Source organism: Solanum tuberosum, unplaced genomic scaffold (assembly GCF_000226075.1).
Source record: "Solanum tuberosum cultivar DM 1-3 516 R44 unplaced genomic scaffold, SolTub_3.0 scf00126, whole genome shotgun sequence".
Taxonomy (NCBI): Eukaryota; Viridiplantae; Streptophyta; class Magnoliopsida; order Solanales; family Solanaceae; genus Solanum; species Solanum tuberosum.
The window spans coordinates 277007-298291 of record NW_006239051.1 but is presented as its reverse complement, the minus strand read 5'-3'; the positions used below and the strand labels follow the sequence as shown (position 1 = coordinate 298291).

The 21285-nt window shown below is 36.6% G+C and overlaps 4 protein-coding genes and 1 long non-coding RNA gene across 8 annotated transcripts; 1 reads left to right on the top strand and 4 right to left on the bottom strand.

Annotated features, from left to right (window-relative positions):
• Positions 1 to 1141: 1141 nt before the first annotated feature.
• Positions 1142 to 5928, bottom strand: LOC102594570 (acyl-CoA-binding domain-containing protein 1). Its single transcript, XM_006350456.2, has 6 exons — positions 5313 to 5928; positions 4172 to 4277; positions 3924 to 4030; positions 2946 to 3037; positions 2505 to 2602; positions 1142 to 1548 (listed from the first exon to the last, which is right to left on the bottom strand). The coding sequence occupies exons 1-6, from the start codon at positions 5777 to 5779 to the stop codon at positions 1372 to 1374; spliced, it is 1047 nt and encodes a 348-aa protein (XP_006350518.1). The 5' UTR covers positions 5780 to 5928; the 3' UTR covers positions 1142 to 1371.
• Positions 5929 to 6285: 357 nt separating this feature from the next.
• LOC102594231 (glucan endo-1,3-beta-glucosidase) lies at positions 6286 to 8782 on the bottom strand. 2 transcript variants are annotated; one of them, XM_015310122.1, is made up of 4 exons: positions 8029 to 8782; positions 6911 to 7943; positions 6703 to 6779; positions 6286 to 6574 (listed from the first exon to the last, which is right to left on the bottom strand). In XM_015310122.1, the coding sequence occupies exons 1-4, from the start codon at positions 8105 to 8107 to the stop codon at positions 6459 to 6461; spliced, it is 1305 nt and encodes a 434-aa protein (XP_015165608.1). In that variant the 5' UTR covers positions 8108 to 8782; the 3' UTR covers positions 6286 to 6458. The 2 variants fall into 2 exon arrangements, with proteins under 2 accessions (XP_015165608.1, XP_006350517.1); XM_006350455.2 differs by lacking the exon at positions 6286 to 6574 and having other exon boundaries at positions 6702 to 7943.
• A 93-nt stretch (positions 8783 to 8875) lies between these two features.
• Positions 8876 to 11751, bottom strand: LOC102593902 (thylakoid lumenal 17.4 kDa protein, chloroplastic-like). 2 transcript variants are annotated; one of them, NM_001288150.1, is given in 6 exon segments: positions 9105 to 9115; positions 9118 to 9306; positions 9450 to 9455; positions 10106 to 10352; positions 11346 to 11470; positions 11579 to 11684. In NM_001288150.1, coding segments are annotated over 6 exon segments (684 nt in total).
• A 366-nt stretch (positions 11752 to 12117) lies between these two features.
• On the top strand, positions 12118 to 15108 carry LOC102593581 (uncharacterized). Its single transcript, XR_001473873.1, has 2 exons — positions 12118 to 12524; positions 14888 to 15108. It is a non-coding gene; the product is annotated as an uncharacterized lncRNA (long non-coding RNA).
• Positions 15109 to 16023: 915 nt separating this feature from the next.
• Positions 16024 to 20927, bottom strand: LOC102593255 (WD repeat-containing protein YMR102C). 2 transcript variants are annotated; one of them, XM_006350452.2, is made up of 8 exons: positions 20749 to 20927; positions 18952 to 20229; positions 18775 to 18865; positions 18515 to 18672; positions 18368 to 18419; positions 17841 to 17920; positions 17648 to 17741; positions 16024 to 17370 (listed from the first exon to the last, which is right to left on the bottom strand). In XM_006350452.2, the coding sequence occupies exons 2-8, from the start codon at positions 20134 to 20136 to the stop codon at positions 16835 to 16837; spliced, it is 2196 nt and encodes a 731-aa protein (XP_006350514.1). In that variant the 5' UTR covers positions 20137 to 20229; positions 20749 to 20927; the 3' UTR covers positions 16024 to 16834. The 2 variants fall into 2 exon arrangements, with proteins under 2 accessions (XP_006350514.1, XP_015165607.1); XM_015310121.1 differs by lacking the exon at positions 20749 to 20927 and adding an exon at positions 20429 to 20666.
• Positions 20928 to 21285: the final 358 nt, after the last annotated feature.

Sequence of the window (21285 nt, the reverse complement as noted above, 5' to 3'; positions counted from 1 at the left end):
ATAACATAAAAGTAGATTGTTTGAATTATCATGTAATTTTTGTGCATACTTCATAATGAAAAATAATTATAATCTAAATTACATATTTAAATGACAAAAAAAAATTTAAAAAAGTAAATTAGAAAAATTGTTAATTCGGGATGGAAGTAGTATACTTATCAATAATATGTTTTAGATGTTATATTACTTAGAAAATAATTACAAATATTAGAGACATAATTAATAATCTTATATAATATAAATAATATTATAATAACTTTAAATTACATATTTAAAGTGACCATTTCTTTTAAAAAATAAAATAGAAAATTATTAATTTGGGCGGAAGTAGTAACTTGTTGATAATGTATTTTTAAATGTTATGTTACATTAGAAAATAATTACAAATGATAAAGACTCAATTATTAATATAATAGAAATAATATTACAATAATCAAAAAGTAAAATAGAGAGGTGAATAGTAGTTCTCCAAATAATTGAAGAATAGAGAGTGGTTGGAGAACCCATTCTCTATTTTACTCTCCAAATATAGAGAATGGAGAGTAAAATAGAGATGGGTTGGAGATGGTCTTAGTCTATTAAAACACTTCTCTCTTTCTAAAATAAAATTAAGTTCTTAATTTACCCTAAAACTAAGGATAAGCATGCTCTTCTGTTAAAAACAAAACACCTTGCTCAACCTTGGTAACGGAATACTAAAGGGATTAAGACCCAAAGGTTCACAGTGACTAACATTTTAAAATGTCTCCTTTCATCATATTAATATTAGAAAAACTTGCAATTTTACTACTTGTCGTGTAACTTTTAAATATTTATTTTTCTTTATTCAAAATATCAAATTAATATTAATCTAACTAAAAAGTAACTACCTTCAGAAGTCAATGCTTCAAGAATCAAGTAGTTATGTCAGAACAAAGGATGGCTATTGACGGGAATGTGTAGACATTTTCTTAACCGCAGTTTGCATTACAGATTAATCATCTGCACGTCATACCGGAGGTTGTGATCATGACATGTTTTACATGTAAACAAATATTTAAAACAGAAACAGATAACATTTTAACTTCTTAGAAACAATGTTACCCCTGACATTAAGAAGGGTAAGCAACCAATTAGTAAACCCCAAAAGCAAAACAATTAATCACTCTTATATCCAGTGATTCCTTTCTTCAAGTGGCAATCTTATTGCTCCATTTATAAGTGACAGCATAGAAGCTACAAAAGATAGCATGCTTTACTTTACTAAAATCTAGAAGAGAAAATCCCTTCCTCGAAAGATGATAAATAGGTGGCTACATAAGCATGTACAGACAGCAGTAACATGATCGATCAGTAGAAAAGGAGGAAAAAAAGGACAAAATATGATATACGTTAGTTGTGGACAGTGGTCTGCTGCAACCAAGGCCAGTGCAACTCGCAGACATCACGAGGGCAGTCACCTTCATTATCCTTGATCTCTACGTCAGCACCATGCTTTACGAGAAACTCAGCAATATCTCCCCTTTCACAAACAGCAGCATAATGCAGTGCCGTCTGGCCCTCAAGGTCCTTCAATGATCAAAATAACAACAACAACTTGTAATTCAGAGTATCACAAAACCAGTAAACTAGAAGCATCCACATACAGTGGAAACAAAATTGAAGAATTAAGAGCTTCAATGTTTATAACCAAGTTCTACAAAACCTAACCTTTTCAACTATGAATTTGCAGACTCATAAAGATCTAGTATAATATTTCTCAAGGTACAGAACCTTTGGGAAACAAACTTTGGATGAAAACCACTTCAATTGAGCTCTCTATGATAGTTCCACTAGCCAAGAATTACATCAGTACACCCGTTTTAATTATGTTTCGAGTGATATATTACAGTTTCAGGTAGAACATGACCGTCTCTTATACTGCACTTGCGTTTTGAGTGACATTAGTATTTTCATGTAAAATTAGCGATTCTTATACGCCACTTGCATTTTGTGTCCATTACGTATCCTTAAAAACATAGGCCACACTTGAGAGTTTGGTTGATGTTAGGGTTTTCATTAAACCATCTGTCTCACATGTACTTGAGTATGTTTTGGCACACTATTGGCCATATCATCTTGCTTTATGATTACATGGTCAGATAATGTAATTTTAAAACTCACTAGGTTTAGTAAAGCTTTCAGCACAGTAGTCTTCTTTGCTCTCTCTCTCTCTGCAAATCTTGCATCTATGTTGCTCTTTGCCTCTCTTTAAATTCCAATATAATGACAAATTCTCAAACACACTATATTTAAGAGAGTTGGGGGAAGAAAGAAAAAGAGGAGAGGGTGAAAATACAAGAAAATTACAGCTACATCAAGTAAGGTTATGACTCTTTAGGATTTCAAATGAAACAAATCATGTAAAAAAATACAAGCCCCACAAAGCATATATATAACAAATCACAGAACCGAAACAAGATTAGGGGTTTGGTGTAATGATGCAAAATTATATGCACCTTGGCTGTATTGAAAACTATATGTACCTTGGCATTTACATCTGCATTCCTGCTTAAAAGCAATTTAGTGATGTTGAGATGACCACGATCGACAGCCCAGTGTAAGGGGGCACGGCCCTCACTGTCTGGAATCATTTCAAGAAACAATTTTTAATCAGGAAGAACCTCAAACAAACGGAAAGACAGAAAAATCTGCATTACAAGTTCCTGGTAGACATCATTCAAACTCTGGGATTTTGAGTCACCTCACCCACCCTAAATGTTCTCTCAGTTCTCCACACTATTAATTTTTTCTTCTTGGTAATAATGCAAGAGAATCATCTTGTTTCAAAGAAGACTGACCCATCCTCAGAATCGGTTATCAATTAAAAACCATAATCAATGCACTTAATAGTGAATCAAAATTATCAACATTAAAACACCATACGTAGACTTCAAAAGAACTTATGTATCACATTGTGAACCAACCTTTCACATCCACAGGAATGCCACTCTCAATGCACTTAAGCAAGTTCTCGTCGTCCCCTTCTCGTGCAAAGGCATGTATCTCATCCAATTTTCTGCAAAGAAAATAATGAGCATGTGATTTATAAGATTTCTTCTTCCCTAAGTATTATAAATATTACAAAATACACACATATAGATAAAAGACAAATAAACAAAGAAGGTTTGCCTCTTAGTGCAGGAAAAAAAAAATTAAGATTGGAAGACAAATAAACTCTATAAACAAACAAGAATATCAGAATGAAACTCCAAAGAATGTTTCTGCCTTTTGATGCCAAGAAAAACTAGTCGTAGACTACATCGCAGTTTGTTGCAAATATAGTCCTGGAATAGAAGAAAGGGTGACAACAAATAAAAAAACTACACCATACCCAGTACCCGAAGGCCAAAAGAACGATGCCTTAGTTGAAGTTAAAACTGTCGAGCCAACTGGTGAAAGGTCTTCAGGGTTAGAACTCATAATAAAGTTTGATTGATTCAAGCGAAGCTGGAAATTTCCTTCGACAGTTGTAATTTTAGGTAGAAAATTCAACTATAACTGGAGAGGGGTAGGACATGAAAAAGAAACAAAACCATGACATACTAATATACAACCATTTAATTCTAATTTTGTTCTCTTCTCCCTTACCAGTTTGGTAGTACTCCATATGCTTACTAGAAGAAGATGAGTAGCTTAGTCTTCGTTAGGAGCAAATTTGCATCCAAGGTATCTAAATAGTAGTAAAATAGGGTCCTACATAAGTTGAGTTATATAAAACGTATTAAATCCTTCCCTTAAAGAAAGTGCAATACTTATTTGAAATAGCAAATAAGGATATTTTTCAGGACAGAGGGAGTGCATGATTTCCCGAGAGGGACACGTTTAAATATGTTATACAAGCCATAATTTAAAACAAAATCAGATTGCAAGAGTTTAAGTTCAAACGAGTTAAAGAACCTTACAACTCATTTTCGGAATCCTCCTCACTAATGAAGGTACTGAAAACTGGTCCCATTGGCCTTCTAGTATCTGCATTATGTACACCACTACTTTCTTCACCCTTCTTTTTCTATTTGAGCATGTCAAGGAGGCCAAACAGAAATAAGAAGACATCAGGAAGAAGAAAAGGAAGTAGAATTTTTTTTAAAAAATAGAACAGGAAAACAAAGACATGAATGCTTGCTATTAATAACAAAGATGCATGTCTTACATTTGCAGACCCATCAAGCCAGGAAGGAAATAACTCAGTCACGATATCAAGATACTTCTCCATGGCTTCTTCAGGAGGCATGGCACCCAATTTCTGCCATGCTTGCCTAATACATGATGAAAGCAAATCTTAGCATCAGTCAGTTAGAGAGACCAACCAAATATATTACTGATAGCATAGAAAACATTTGATCTATAAAAAAAACATGGAAGACAGGTTGAGAGGATTTTGCTTCTATGACCTTACTCTTTTCACCGTTAAAAGATTTGAGAAAAGCTACCAGCCTAGTATATGTTATATTTCAAACAGGATTACAAGGAGAGGGGAGATCCACACACCCAAAAAGGTTAAGAGGATATTAATTACTCATTTGAAGTGATGAGCTATATGAAAAGTTACTGTCAGTATATTTTAGAAAAAAAACTCTTTCTCATTCCAGATCGCGTCATTGAGATCTGAGAAAATGCCTTTCTCATGCCTTGGAGGATTTCTTTTTCTAGAAGATAACTACAGCGGAATCATGCCATGAAGATGCCACAAGCAACTTTATTTGAAACAACCTAGAAATGATAACAACTTGTTTTTCCAAGCAAGGTTACAGAGAAGTCTTTGGGAACTTCCACTTACCTCATCCCTTACATCCTATTATTTAACATAACTAGCAGTAAACTTTTGTAAATAAATTTCATAAGCATCACTATCATTCCACATTCCACTAAGGAAACAATAGCCTTTAGTTGCTTATCCTAATAAGTCTTGGCACAATATGATTCACTATATGCCAAAGTTACTTAGGTCACTGCAAAGTGTATCCTCTTGCACCGGTAATTAAGCATCAGCATCTAGTCTTATTACTCCTATCAAGGTATAATTCTGTTTAACAAAAATCTCAAAACTACTTAATTCACTAATTACATATATCATAAAAGTTCACCGTTTGAGTTACTTTTCCTTCCTTATGCTAAAATGGACATGTAACATGATATCTTATACAGATCCAATAGTGCTTGCTCTCTGTTTCTAAAGCAGAGTATCAGATTCATCAACATAATATGTCAAACTATCTAGTCACAAAGCAAGCAAATGAAAATCTAAACTAAGACAGCAAAAACAATAAGAGGAGGATTGTGGAGAGCATTACCATTTGGCACGAGCAGTCATTTTGAGAGCCGATGGCTGTGGAGCAGTGCAAGGTCCCTCAGTCGCAATCTTATAAAGCCCATAGAGCTGCAGTTGCACCTCATTTGATACCTTATGCGACCGATCAGCTGCTGTAGCCGCCACAAACGCTGTCGCAGCACTAAATGCCTCATCCAACTCAGTACTTTCTACACCTTCCCAATCATCATCGCTATCTTCATCACCACTCACCGAACTCCCTTTCAAACCGCCGTCGTTCCTCTGAATCAACGGTTCGGTATCTTCCGAAACCCCGATAATATCAGCTTCCTCCGGTGATCTTTTCTCTTCAGCCTCGGAGGAATCCGCGCGCGTAATCCGGAGATTTTCATCACGGAAAGCGAAGATAATAGAGAAAAGCTTGGCGAGAAGGAAAGAGAAAATGAGACCGAAGATTATCGACTGTAGATACTGCTGCCAATCGGCCATGATTATTGAAGTGGAAACCCTAGATCGTCGGAAAATATATATGAGCAAAAACTGAAAGAAGAAAAAGGACGGCAGCGATAGTTGAGCTTGACAGTAGCGAAAAAGAGAAAATGAAAATGTTGGCAGTTGTTATCGGGATCGTTATATTATATGTACACTACATATATGACATGTATTTATTGTACGTACTAAATTGCGATACACGTAAATTTGATTTATCAAATGATAATTTGATGAATTATATAAAATTTATAATATATTTACTCTGTGTAAAAATTGAAATTTGTGATTTTAAATTAAAATTTGAGTATCATAACAAATGTTTGTAAATTTTGTGGTCACATGAGTTGTTAAAACAAAGATTGTAATAATTAAAGAATAAAGCTCCGATCCTAGAAAATTACATACGTACGTACTCATAGATAGTGACTTGGTAATTGAAATTTACTATAGAGAGAAGAATATTCAAAAGTATTTTATTAGTTATATATGTATGATTCGTAATTAGGTAAATTTTAATTGTACAAGGTACAAGTATATAATCTAGTGTATAATGATGTGTTGGTGTATGTACTGTTGGTCATTTCAATTGCTCTGTCGTAACAGTTCTGGGCGTGCTGTTGTCGAGTCAGCCATGGACTTTTCGCTTCGCTTTGAGTTAAGCCTATAATCCATTTCTTTAAGGGTTCGAGCTAGCTTGATAGTAAGCATTCATGGCATACATAGTATGAGCTCGAACAACGTTGGGAAGAAAGCACGGACTTCCATATTGGATTTGTCTGCATGCATCGAAACCTAAGTTGCACAGATTCTTCAGATTTGGTGCCTCATACGTGTCGGATTCTCCAAAAATAAATTATTTTTGGAAAATCCAACACGCACCCGCTGATACTTTTGAAGAGCCCAGCAACATAGGTAGAAACCCAATCCACAGACATAATTGATGTTCCTCTGTAGTGCTTCCTTACTTGTCCCTGGTTTCGAAAGACACCATTTTTTCCTTCAGCAGGCGCTGCTGTTGCTTGATTCATAGTTGCAGCCTTTGGTGCCGGCACGACGGAAAATTTGCTTCAGCCTGCAAGCCGGAGGCAATTTCAAAAACACATCAAGCACACTAACAGAAGCAGTAACAAATTGGTTCTGCTATTAGTGTGACTGTGATCAGTATTGGCAGCAGCATTAGCTACCCTTGGATGTACGATTCCTATGTCATAGACTGGGGTCATATCGGGTTTGAACAGCCCAAAATTTCTTTCACATGTTGGCCCTGGCTTTAAGTCCTCGTTGAAGAGCGCGAAAATATAGGTTTCAAATGTCCTGTTGGGCATTAGAGGTGTCCCAATTCCAGACATCACGTGTTGTATGAGCTTTTTGTTGTATTCGGCTGCAATTCCAGTGTCTACTCCTGCTTGCCCTGGATCTCCTCTTGATGGCCATCCAGTTTCAGCTATGACAATCTCAATGTCTTCGAAATCCAGGAGCTTCAGGGCTGAAAAAACTGCATCTAATTGTGCATCCAACATGTTTGTGTAGGTGAGTTGTGTGGTCTCGTCGAAGACCCCTGGATTAGGCCTAAAGAGTGCATAATCAAGTGTGTTATCAGAAGAATCAAAAAATGGATATGGGTTTATCATGAATGGTGAATTAGTAGCTCTAAGGAACTCAAGCAATGGCTTGAGAACATGGATGTCATATCCTGGTCTAAATTTCCCAGTAGAAGGTGGGCTTGAATTTGAGAGTATACCTAGGAAATGTGGAGTAGAAATTCGGATGTGACGGTCCAAGGACTTTTCAACTAGGGCAGCCTGGAGGGTTTCCATAGCAGGGACTAGGCTCACAATAAGTAACTTGTTGGCAGTTGAAATTACTTCGTTGCCAACAAGTATTCTCACTATGTTGGTGGCAGGGACGTAAGGCAGGACGTTAATTTCCACCCATTGTTGGGCAAAACTCAACATGGTAAGCTGCGGAATTAGATCATTGGGCACATTTACAGTCACTGAAATGCCAGTGCGAGCAAATGCTTTCAAGATTTCTGGGTTAGCGTCAAAGAGCCTCACACGACGAATAAAGGTGGAGTCGCGGAGGAAGCTTGCAACTTGGACTGGCGGAGGGAGGTCGTCAGCAACTGTACCATAATTGACACCAATTGTTCCTTCAACTCCTATTACCAAAAAAGAAGTTCGAATTATATCCACTGACAATGTATATAAAACACGCGTTGTGAATATCAAGCATCACTTGCTTACCTTGAAGGAAAATTGGTGCAAGAAGAACAAGCAATGCACCGAGCAGATGAGCCAGGGGTGTATTGAAAACCTTATCCATTGCTCGGCTTGGTCGTCACAGGTTGCTGCAACTTTTTTTTATGTCTGCATGTCAGCAGCTTGGGTGAAGAAAGGCACCTGTTTGGGATGCTTTCCTTCAAAAATGGGCTTTCCAGCTGAAGTTCTGGAGTGTCAAATTAGGCAAGGAATATTCATGGGCCACCTCCTATTGGATGAGAATCTTTTCTTTTATGCTTTCGTCAATGGGGGATTGAGATATACCTATTGCTATACAGTAAGGAGTATACTTTTGAAGTTTGGAAAAAGGGTTTTATATACTATTGAAGTTTGGATAAACTTTCCCTAGAGAAATAAGAGAATTTTGAGAAAAAGAAATGCTCAACTGGGTAACTTTAGGTACTACTTCACCATCAACTGTGAGGTCGAGTCACCAAGGGAGCAAAAAGGTGGGAACTCCTGGGGAAGGGGTAAAAAAACAAAAACAAACAAAAAAAGTACTTCACCATCTCCCTCAACTGTGTAACTTTAGGTACTTCACCATCTCCAATTGTTTAGAGTTCCAATTTAGGAGGGGTAACAGTTTCTAACAGAGAACAACAACGTTCATATATACTACCAGTTCGCTTAAAATATCCTTTCAGTAACTTTCAAAAGTATAGCTTGGCATTTTGCCGTTAGATAGATCTCCCATAATATCCCACTGTTCAAGTCCCCAATTGCCTGATGCATATTTCTTGTCAGCGACAAAAAATCATAAATGGAGCAAATTACAGAATGATTTGCTTCTAAAAGACCAAACATAAGTCCATCAGTTGAAAATTGATGCTTAATTAGACTATCAGGTATAAATGACGTAAGTTACAAGTAGAGTTGAATTTCTGTTGACATTACCAGGATAACTAACTCACTCACTTTGCTATACCAAAATGACAAATTTACAAGTACGTAGTAGCTTACATTCAATTATTCCACGGAGCATGGAAGATGAATCAAGTCCGAAAAAACTGGAAAATAGCATAAGTTATCGACATCCCAAGTTAACTCTTCCTTCTTCGTTAATAGTTTTATTTGTGCATATCTTCTGTAGATCAATGTATCCAATGATTGTGTCCTCAAAATCTACACCATCAAGTTGCGCATCATTGAAGGTAGATCCAGATAGTACAGTGTTCTTAAATGAAGCTCCCTGGAGGTTGGCTTTCTCAAAGTTCACTCGATCGAGAACGGCATTCGAAAAGTCTGTCCCTGTATGTACTGAAGAGTCAGATTCCCAACTTTGAAAAAGATGAAAGTATTCAAAACAAGGCATACATGTATTGAAAGCTTAAGCCATTCTTTAGCCCTTCCTAGCGAGACATAATAGTGGTTGTTGTCAAATTTACCCATGGCTACTGTCAAAAAATCAGAGAACGCATTGAAGGGCAGTACTACCATGATTTGCTAAAACATATATATTCCAAATATAAACACCTCAGCTTCAATTGGTTTTGTTTCAGCGAAGAAAAGATAAGAAAGCTGGAAAAAGAAAAACGAACAGTACTTAATCTACCAAAACATGCACTCTCCTATAAAGATGCTTCAGTTTTACTTAAATGCAGACACACAACATCGATCAGATACGCAAGTAGTTTTGATGAGAAAAGAGTTATTCGTATTAGTTAGATGGCGAGGCAATAATAAGATCACAGGTGCTCAATCTCATTTTCTATTTCATCTTTCTAAAAAAACTGAGTAGTTGAGAAGTACTCTATCAATGTGCAAATTACTACATAATTCCTACTGTTTCAACCGGCCTTGACATTAGAGGCAAATTACAAATTAAAGGACATTGTATCTGTTATATAAGCATGTTAAGGACCTCATTATAAATATCATGAAATACTAATTTACCAGTAACATGTACAGGAATTTTTGGACATATATGTATAATTCAATCAACTGCACTCAATATTTCTTTTGTTTTAACCTTTTGCTTCTTCAGTCGCCTTAAAACACAGGGAGAGAATATTTTTTCTACTAAAGTGTAATGTGAACTTACCCTTAAAACTAGCACCAACAGCATAAGCCTTAGACATGATCACTTCAGTCATGTCTGCACCATCAAATTTTGCATCAGACATGAGTGCTGCTGCAAGTGACTTCCCCTTAAGATTAGTTTTCTCATTTGTGTAATCACAAAAGCGCAGATCAAGTGGTTTATCATAAACACCATTGGCTTGACCTATTGTGTTTCCAACAAAGGCCCGTTCACACCTATTTGGATCTGTTGATAATGGAGGCAATCTCTGCAAAATCAACCAGAAATGTAAACAAATGATAATCTTGCATACATGTATGGACCTATGAAGCTATCTTGTCCTGATAGATTAATTCTGAGTCGAAATGCACGTAAGCTTATTTCTTGTTTTGAGAACATGAGCTGTAAGATGTTTTTTCTCATTTCACCGGTTTGAACAGTTCATAAAACTCAGGCAACCATGTGGGTCAGGGAATTCTATGACGCCTATGCCAAGGCCCTGTTAGGCTTTTGGTCCATTCATTCCTTGCAGTCAGCAAATTGTCATTTTTTACCCTTCAATTTTCGACAATGCTTTAAAATTTCCCTCAATTTGGAGCTCCATTAGGGGTCAAGGATACAAAACAATTTTCATATTGGCGGGGTTAATATTAGATCAAAAGTCTAACGGATGGCAAAGTTGCTCGATTTGAAACAAAACAGAGGCAAATTTGACCCTTCCCCATTTATAAGACGCACTTTCGCAAAACATCAAATATCTCAAATCCCGTCCAGCTCAAACCTAGATTTCCGTGCTTTCACATGAACAATATAGTTAATGGGAGTCTAAGATACTTAAATGTACATGTCAGGAGTGAATCATCATGTGGATCGAAAAACTATACAACTAATTTTGAATTTCTTAATGCCAACTAGATTAGGCTACTTATTTGCCAAATTAAAAACTTAAATGGCAATAACCTTTTGGGTGAATTGGCTCACACAATTTAACTTGGCATAAGCTTAGGCCCATCGATCAACAGAATATCTATACGTACTTAGTAAGAAAAGAACCGTACGCACATTTTAAAACTAAAATATTAAGCAGATTTTAGACCAAGTTTTAGATGAGATGTAATTAACAACACAATTCAATACTGTGACATTAAAAAGGTCAGCCGTATTTTCACGGCTCGAACCAGTGACTTGTAAAATAGAACACACTGAAGGAAATATGTGAAATCGAATAGCAATAGAACAACTTCACGGCATTTGGCCCAACCTGACCAGCAGCAATAACGGGAGAAACAGAAGAAAGTGCCCAAACAGCAAGGAATCCACAAGCAACATTCCTAAGTTGCTTAAACTGAGTTGAACTTTCCTCACTGTTGGAACAATCCTTGGAAGCTGCCTCCAGGTGCATCAATCAAACATAGATCATAAACGAAATTCAGATGCGATTTCAGCTTGAACATTTATGAGAATTTGAGTATGAGAAAAAAACGAGAATCGTACCTGAACATTTGATTTGGATGGGTGAGTGAAGTTGCGAAGGGCGATAAATTGGGGAACGACGGAGAGAATGAGATTTATACGCTAAAGGAATCGATATTGACGCCATTTTTTGTGAGTATTATTGCCAGCACCTCCGTTGTTCTCATATCATTCATGGACTTATCCATTCATAACCCCAGAACTGTAGATACATCTCCATCCTACGTGGCATCTAGACGCTGCTCTTTTTTTATTTTATTTTCCCCTTTATTGTTTCTTTTTTTTTTCCTTTCTTTTTCTGTTGCTTATAAAATATTATTCTGTCTGGTTTTTAGCTAAAATAAAACTTTTGAATCTTATTTGATTTAAATGCAGGAAAGATATTAAATATTTACGGGTCAATACGTAGAGAATAAGTTATTTCGGAATTAATTATTTCGTGATAAAATAAAATAGTCCTACATTTTATCTCTGAAAAATAATTTGAAATGAATATTTAACTATAACTAAATACCGGGGGAAAACAATTTGAAAAGGTATTTTCTTAAAGTAATTGGTAGACTCAGCTGGTCGATATATATCGAGAAGAAGCCACCAGCTGTCCTCATTGACCATTTTCGCCTCTTCCATCTCTATCTTTTCGCCCAAAAATCTCTCTGTTCTCTGGACTAGGGTTTTTCTCTTTGATCCATCAAATCTTTTGACGAACAGTTCAGAATCCTATCAATCATGTCTTACGAGAAGCTCGACGGTTTGGCGAGGTGGTTCGGTACAAGTGTTGCATCGGCGTTTTTCGCATCCTTGGAACGATGCTCGTGTGTGAATCTCAACACTTCCGAATCCGACGACGAGGAAGAGGAAGAAGCTAAAGAGCGCCCTCTCATGATCTCCGCCCTCCCTTCTCACCTCGATTCCTGCGCTGCCACAACTAATCCTACCTCCGCTGATAACCTCCCCGTTTGATTCGGTAATTTTTTAAATTTTTTTTGCCTGTTTCTATTGTGAATTTTGAGTGTTTGTTTGCCAGTGTTGTAACTTTGTTGTAAGGATAGCAAGGAAGCAACTATGAGAATCGAAGCTGTTATGTAGTGATTGTTTGAGCTGATTTGCGCTCACTATGTAATGTATTTTACTTGAATTAGGTTGAACTATTAAAAAGGAGTAAGCTGTCAATTTTTAAGCATTGCTGTATTTTGGTATTGACAATCATTCTCTGGCCTTTCTGGTCCTGAAACAACATAGCATGTCTGTGTATTATGTGTGTCAATATATGAATATGTACATGCAATGTTACTAATTTGAATTTAACACTATTAAATAAGGTTTCGTTATTCTTTTTTCCAGTTTATGTTAGTTTAGGTGTGTTAACTTGTTATATTGGTTGTTTATAGCATGTTTATGTCGTAGAATACTGCTGATCCCAAGTACTCCATCTCCATAATTGCGTATAGGAAGTAAAGAGGGAAAAGACCTGACCAGAAAAATATGTGTATATAGAAGCATATTTAATGCTTTAACAACTAGCTCCTAAGTTGCCTGGCCCTGGACTCTTCACCGTCAGTGTCAGATGTGTTGACACAACACAGGTGTGGATGTAGTGTGGCATCCGTACGGGATTTGGTCAATCAATTTTGGTTACTTTGACCAAAAACAACAGAGAAATTTGGAACTAACAATGATTACTGTTACATGCCAACTTAGGAAATTTGGAAATATACAATGGAGGAAAAGGACATATACACGGAGCTAGCCTAAGTTGCTTGGACTCGGTCACTTGGTAGTTTGTAACCTTGAAGGCCCACCCTCTACGGAAGGATAGAGTTCTTTTACAGTAAGAGTTTTTGTTGGAACAACCAGTGCTAGTTTCTTGACTGTTTGAGGAGAAACCACTGTTAGAAGTGTTCACGTAGAAGCTCATCTTTCATCTGCTGGTTTAGGTTAACAACAGTTTTAAGTTCGCAACGCAAGTTTGTTCATTCTGCCAAATGGATGATATTTTGGGTTTATAGAGTGTAGGAGATTGAAGACAATTAAAGTGCTCATCAAGTTGAGCAACTCTACAGGAACGATAGGTCTTCTTTGTGTGATGTGTCGGTAAATAACTTGAAAAGGAAATGTTGGAAGTGGAAAAAAATAATTAAAGGAGGTGTATTTGATGGTTTATGCTCTTACAGTTGCAACTTCATGGATGGAAGTGAACTCAATAGCCGCTACACGTAGCTTTAGCAATTTCTTGATATTGTCCCATCAATGTTATGTTATTCTTTATTGCTTTTTGGTTAGATGCCAGAGTTGTTAAATGAATAGAGGACTTCTTATGGAGTACTAACTTGGATTGTTAGGGAATCCGCTCATTGTCAATTTCGTGGCTGTACAAAAATTAGGGCAATACATTTATTTCCTGATTTTGCTTTAATAGCTACTCCTATATCATTGTCAGATAGGATCATGACATTGTGGAGTGTGCAGTTCGTTATGTGGATCATAAATGTTGTTACTACTCATGGTTTATAGCGATCTATAAAATTCCTTAGTTTAGAGATAAGATGATTTGTGAATCTATTTTGGTGAAAAACATCTTTGTTACTTTACTCACCACAAAATTTGCGCTGCTGCATGGCCACAACTTCTCTTGATTAGAATGATTATAGTTGCCTTTGTGTTATGAATTATGACCCTGTGGAGAAACTATGGTTTACTGTAATTGTATTTACTCTCACAAGAATACTCTTAAGTGGATATGCCTCAATTCTGTAGTTGTACTTGGCTCATTATCAAAAAAAAATCTGTAGTTGTACTTGGTTAGATTATGTCTGTTTTGTAGAGGAATCGGTCAATTATAAAGTACTGCAATGTATAGAATGCTTCCTGTTGGAATATCTAAAGAGTAAAGACCATACTGAAATGAGGATTATAGAGTGCTGGTCAGATAAAAGACTTCGAAGATCTCTCTGTATAACTCAAACCTTTGCTTAGACTAATAGAAGAGGTTACTAGTGTTTTGGTTCTAGAAGAGCTTACCTGAATAAAAGGCTTGGTTGATATGAGTCGAAGACTTGGAACATTCTTGATGCCAAATTTTTGTGTTGTTTCAGACTTACATCTTTGGCAATGAAACATATAATTATATATAGTTGATAATTTCTTTAGATAATGATACCTACTTCAGCGATGCTTTTCCCTTCTTTCTTTTTGATAGGTTGTCTTGCTGCTTGAAAAAAAGTTTGGTTGAGATCCATGATTTGCTTCTTTTCTAGTGTCCACCATACTTTTGCAGCCTTATCTCATCTAGACAACTTACAATGCTGCTTTATCATTCTTTTTTCTCAGAACTGGGATCATGCTGCAAATTTGTTGAAGTGGTCCTTCGGCTCCATCAGCATGGGTTTCATTTTTCTTCTCCGTCAACAGAGTGGATTCACTCTGGTATAAGCTGTAACATTTTAGTAGACTTTTGATAGGATTGTATAAAAAAATGTATTGTCTGTTGAAAGTGTCTTGTAGTACATTAAAAGCACTGGTATGCATTTTCCTTTTCCTTCACCTCATCATATTGAAAGTTACGGTGACAAAATTGGCATGCATCGCATTTGTGCTACTTACATTTCAAAATATCTACAGACTATGACTCGTGTTTGTGCATCATCTATACATGTCGCCAGACTTGTGTTTGCTTATATTGAAAGAAAAAAGTAGCGTGGACCTGTGGGGCTGTAAGGGCTACTTTAATGTTCATTTGCTTAAGCAATTACCTTTACTTATAATAAAAAATACAAGAGTGAAATAAAAATGAAATAGTTCATAAATTATATGCCTTGCTATTCATCCTTTTCTTTGCCAGTTTCATATCAAGGAATGCGATCATGGACAAAATGTGTTGTTTGTTATTTCCTTGTTGGCTGCATCTAATTTAGTTGATTCCCAATCTTGTAGTTGTTCATTGACGGACTTAATTTGTTTACATTTATTTCTCTTCACAATATAATCTGAAAGCACTCAAATTTGACACCCACGAATACCCACACAAAACAAGCAGAAGAAAATAAAAGGTGATAAAACTATTTAGTAGGTACCTCAGATACTGGAAGAAAAAGGCAGCGCATTATGAACAGAATTGCAGTTAAAGAATATTTCAGCGGTCAAAGACTTGGGCTGCTCGATTGTGTGCGTTATTGATTCGATCCATTATAAACCAAATCAATAAGATGTTTGTTATAGATTAGCATCCTTGACAACTCTCGGTTCAATCGATAATCAAATCAAATATGTTTTAGGAATTAATAGACTGTTTTTGGAATATGAACTACTTTGGATGACTGTTAATCTCAATTTTTAGTGCCATGATTCGGTCAAGTTGGTAAGGATCTCAATTATTAATTCCCACAACACTCTTGAGCCAGATCCATATTCATGAAAAAATACTACTAACAAATTTAAATTTCAAGAACATCAACGACAAGATTGGATACAAAAATTGATGAACCTCAACACAAGGTTCAATTGGGTGTAATTTTTACTTTGTAGGAGAGCCCTGAACTCAATGCATATACAAAGCATATACACTAACTACAACTACTGCTGTACAGAACTAACAATTGATGTGATGAGTCAAATTTCATACACGTTGATTCATCATCAACACCATGACACTACTAAATCTAACCTTTTTTTTTTCCTTTTTCAAAGATTGAAACAACTAAATCTATCTTTTAAAGCTATAAAATGGAAATGACATCTATATGTTAGTGTAATCCCGAGTCAAACCGGCATACCCCTCTTAACTCCCACTTCTTTTATCAGAAAAAAGCACTTGCTAGAGAGAGCACTTGCCTGGAAGTATTATCACATTTGTAGTAAACTCAGATTCATGTACAATTCCGCAGCTAAAAAACCAGTGCACCAAGAGCTGCCCACCTAGCCTTCTCACTAGTGTCATGTGGTCAATCTCCGTCTTCGTTGAAGCAAATAGCAGATAAAACAGTTCAATCATTCTGATGTGCCAACAACCAGCATGAACTGTGCAAGTATAAAACAATCTCTACTTGTGCAACTATATATCCCACCATTGTCCAGCAGATATCCATCTCCAATAAGTTAGAATTACTGGATTTCTCCAGAACAAAGCCGAGATAGATATACCAGAGGATATTTATCAATTAGTGGCAAGGGCACGGCACACACACACATTGTTGTATCCTTCCATTGAAGCCCGGATGAAAAAGATTGTTCTTAAAAGGGTGGGCCCACAACATAAATTACCCCTGTAGTACCTACTACTCAAAGTGGCAAAGGCAACCCATAATTATGAAATGATCGTATTCTCCCATCGTAGCCAGCAGTAACAATAACTAAACCCCAGGCATGAGAATCGGATGAACTCTGGCAAGAACTTTTCAGAAATTTGTATTCAGATTTGCACATCCCAGAAGACGTTGACCGGGGACTTGACACGGGAAGCTTCTCTTCAGGCCAGGTTGCTGATCCTTTTGGAATTGCCTCAAGGAACAACTCACTTCCCAAAGAAAGATAAGGAGAGGAAATGAAGGGTAATATGTTGTTTGAAGTTTGACTTAGTCCTCCTCCACAATGCCGTCCATTATCTGGATTTACAGTTTTCAAGCCGGACCAGGGTATTGCAATGGTGGAATCACTGGAGAAGAACTCAGATGACCTCACCACTTTAGGTTGAGACACATAATCTTTGGGAACGTCACAGTTCCATACATAGACATTAGAATCTTCAGACGCTGAGACAATATGCTTCCCATCCAAGGTGAAAGAGGCAGAGAGATGGTTTCCTGCAGTTCGCGGACCTATAGAACAGAGTAGAAGTAAATTAAAATCAGTAGAGGATAAGAAGCTGCAAGAAGTTGAGCCTAGAAACTACAATGGAGTCGCAAGTCGCAACCAGTACTCAAGTGAAAAAAGAAAAGTGTCTCCTATACATCCCACTGTCATACAAAATCACAATATCAATTTGCAGCAATTCACATTGCCTACAATTCATTAAAGCAAAGCAGAAGGCACTCAAAAGACGGGGCAAACGGACATCAAATAAAATATTATCTGAATTAGGAGAAGGGAACAAACCTTTGTACTTGCCGATCACATTGACACCATCTAGGATTCTGACGTGAGAGTCAGCACAAGTAACCATAACTTTTGATGGGTCTTGTGGAAAAAACTGCATTCAGAAAGCAATGTATACGCATCTCATCATAAGATACATCAGAAAATTAATCTGACCAGAACCACAAACTGTAGTTTGGTGATGTAATATTACCTGAAAGCCAGTAATCCTTTCGCAAATCGACTTCTTTTTATTGGCCAAGCACATCTGCTCGTCTAATTGTATCTCATGACCTGTCACAATACAACTTTGTCTCAACTCCAACTAAATATAATATTGCAAGTTTTTGCTGAAAAAGGATGGACTAAAATACTGAGTCAGAGTATTCCCAAACGTTCCTAGTAATCTTGCAAACACATTTGACACTCCAGAAATAACACATCACTAAGTTATACATGATAGCTACAAATATTAGTAACATCAGGTAAGTTGTGGTCTCATGAATAAATGCCTCTTTACTTCTATTATGATCGTAATAAAAGAGGCCAAGAAGTGCAGACAACCACAAGCAAAATGTCATCATTTTCGAAAAACTTAAGGTCAATCAACAGCCACATTCCATTTAAATACGAGTAACAATTTGACATATAGTGTTGCAGTGCCATAAATTTAAAAATCGGACTCTCGGAGATAATAATGACGGCAAATAACAATACCACAAAGCAAAGAGTGAATGTTACCTTCCAAACTGAAAAAACGGCAACTGCCTGCCATTGAGCCAATAATCCCACCCTATATGAAGCAGATTATTTGTTTCAATAATTTGCTCGAGTTTCTGAGTCTGTACTACAGGGGTACCATGATTAAGAAGATGAAAATTAGCATACCTTTCCATCAGGACGATAGGAAACAGCAGTCACTATGTCTCTGATGTCCGTCCAATCCAATACTTGACAGCTGTTAACGGCCCAAATTCGAATTTTCCCATCTATTGATCCACTGATGAAGTATTCATCATTCACTGGGTTAAACTGTATGCAAGTCACTGCAAAATCAAAGTGAGTAATGCAACATGAAACTCAATCACTACAAACATGTTAATCACAAAAGAATTCTAGAGTGGAGTTTAATACAGGTCTGTACATACCATAATTACTATGTGAAAAAACTCTGAGGCACAGATCATTTCCAACTTGCCACAGACGAACAGTTTTGTCAGTTGATGATGAGAGCAAACACTGCAGAAACAATACATAGCAAGAAAGACGATTACTTTCAGAATTTTTCAGAGAATTGTTGATCAAAGACAATTTAATAAACTTACATTATTTTTTGACCACGAGAGATCCAATATCTCCCCAGTATGCCCTTGGAACACATGCAGCGGTTTTTCCAGAATTCGAAAGACCTTTGGAGGGAAAACGACACAAGCAGAGTCTCTTGTTTTCTTAAGGCCCTTCAACATACTACTACTTTTCTCTTTATCTGTCACCAGAGGAGCCAATTGTGAAAGATGATTCACCGTGAAATACATACATGAAGGATCCAACTCTGGGATATCAAATTCATTGGATCTCTCATCTTCAACCACTTGCCACACCCGCACAATCTTATCTTCACCAGCACTAGCGAGGTACTGTCCATCAAAACTGAATTTCATAGTTAAAATTGAACCCTCATGAGCCTGGATATCCTGCCCCATGAAAAGAGCAGAGAGTTCCTTCAACCGCTTCTTACAATGGTGAACTTTAACCCTCTGAACTCTAGACCTCTGAACAGGGTTGGAACTGTTATCCTTCAATTCAAGACATCTCCCTTCGGCATTTGCTATGCACGTAAATGACCGTAGCCTGCTTAATAACCGACTCTTAACTCCATTTAGTTTCTTCGGTGTGTCTCCATTTTTATCCAATTCTCCCTGTCCAGGTTCACCAATAACGGGGGACATACATGAAGAGTTCTCGGGTTCACGAGACATTAGCAGTCGTTCCAATCTTACAGGCCTGTTATTGCTCTGCTGGCCGTTCTCTGCCTGAACATGTACATTGCACCCAATTCCACTATCAACATTGCCACTTCTAAATGAAAAATTCCGATTTGAACCCAACTGTTTAGGTGAATCCAAACCTTCGCCCCCACACAAACCAGACCTAGAAGACCGGTAAGAAGAAAACTCGTCCTTATGAATTGAGGTTCGTAATACAGCTCCACTACTCTCCATAATTCTTTCAATTTCCCCAGTAGATAAATTGGAGCTTCCACCTATATCTACTGGATCTTCTCCAGACATTCCATCTAAACTTAAACCCATCCAACAACGGAATTGCTTACGCCGCTCAACAACACTTCTGGGGGTTTTAATCCACTCATCATAGCTAACACCATTGACAACCCCAGAGCCAGAATCAGGAATTGGGGTAAAGTTAGAACCCAAATCAGATCCCTGGGAAATACTATCCGGGGCATCGAAAAATCGACATTCCCCTTCATCATCACTGAAGCTACCCATGATACCTTGAGTTCACCCCATGAAACCCCACATCAAGAAATCATCTTTTTAAGCCCTAGGAAATGTGTTAAATAATCCATCCTTCATATAAACCTAAATAAACAAATGAAAAGGAAATTGCATTTAGTAAACAAACACCAAAACACGAGTACCAAGATGACTAAAACTGATTAAAAAATTCAAAAAACTCCATTATTCTAGTGACAAGAAAAACAATTATACTATCCCCCTCTTAACCATTACAACAACAAAAAAAAAACAATAGATCCAGCATGGATCCCAATCCACTCACATTGAACCTGGTCTCCCCCACATAACATACTTCAATTTCAATAAAGGGTACTACCCCCACCCCCTCCCCCTCCCCTTCCCCTCTTTATCCATCTGCATAGAAATATGAACCCTAACTTTCACACCCAAATAAATAAGCAATTTCAAACCCAACAACAATTTCGACTCTTTATAACATTTAAAGGATTATTCAAAACACCCATCAACAAGAATAAGATAAAAGATCAAATTTTTACAATCATTAACATGAAAAATTTACTAAATTACATAGGAAAAATTCAAGAAAATATGAAAAATTAAGGGCCAAGAAGATTTTCTCACATGGGTCCGGCTTGTTTCAATGAAATCGAATGGATGGGAAAAAAGAAAATGTATCACAGAGAGAGACAACACAACACACTCTTCCTTCTCTTCCTCCTCTCTCTTCCCTCTCTGAACAAAGAAGAAAGAAAGGACTGACCATAAAAATTTTAAAATTAAATAAAGAAAAACCAGAGAATAGAAGGGTGTAATTAATGGAAGAAGAAGAAGAAAGATCTAAAATTAGGAAATATTTTTTGGCAAAAAAGAAAGAATAATTTTGGGGTAAAAAAAAGAAAAAAGGAAAAAAAATATTCTTGATATTCGTGATTACGGATGGCCCGAGAAACGAGATTTGGAGAGCAGTGATAGTACAATCTCCGTTTTATTTTACTTGATCCTTATATTAAAAATAAATATTTAAATTTAAATTAAATTTTTAAAAATATTATCAATATCGTTAGTTAAATAAAAATATTATTTTTTAAAAATTATATTAAGTCAATATGAATCAAGTAATATAAAACGACGGAATTATTAGGTCGGGTCCTATTCCTA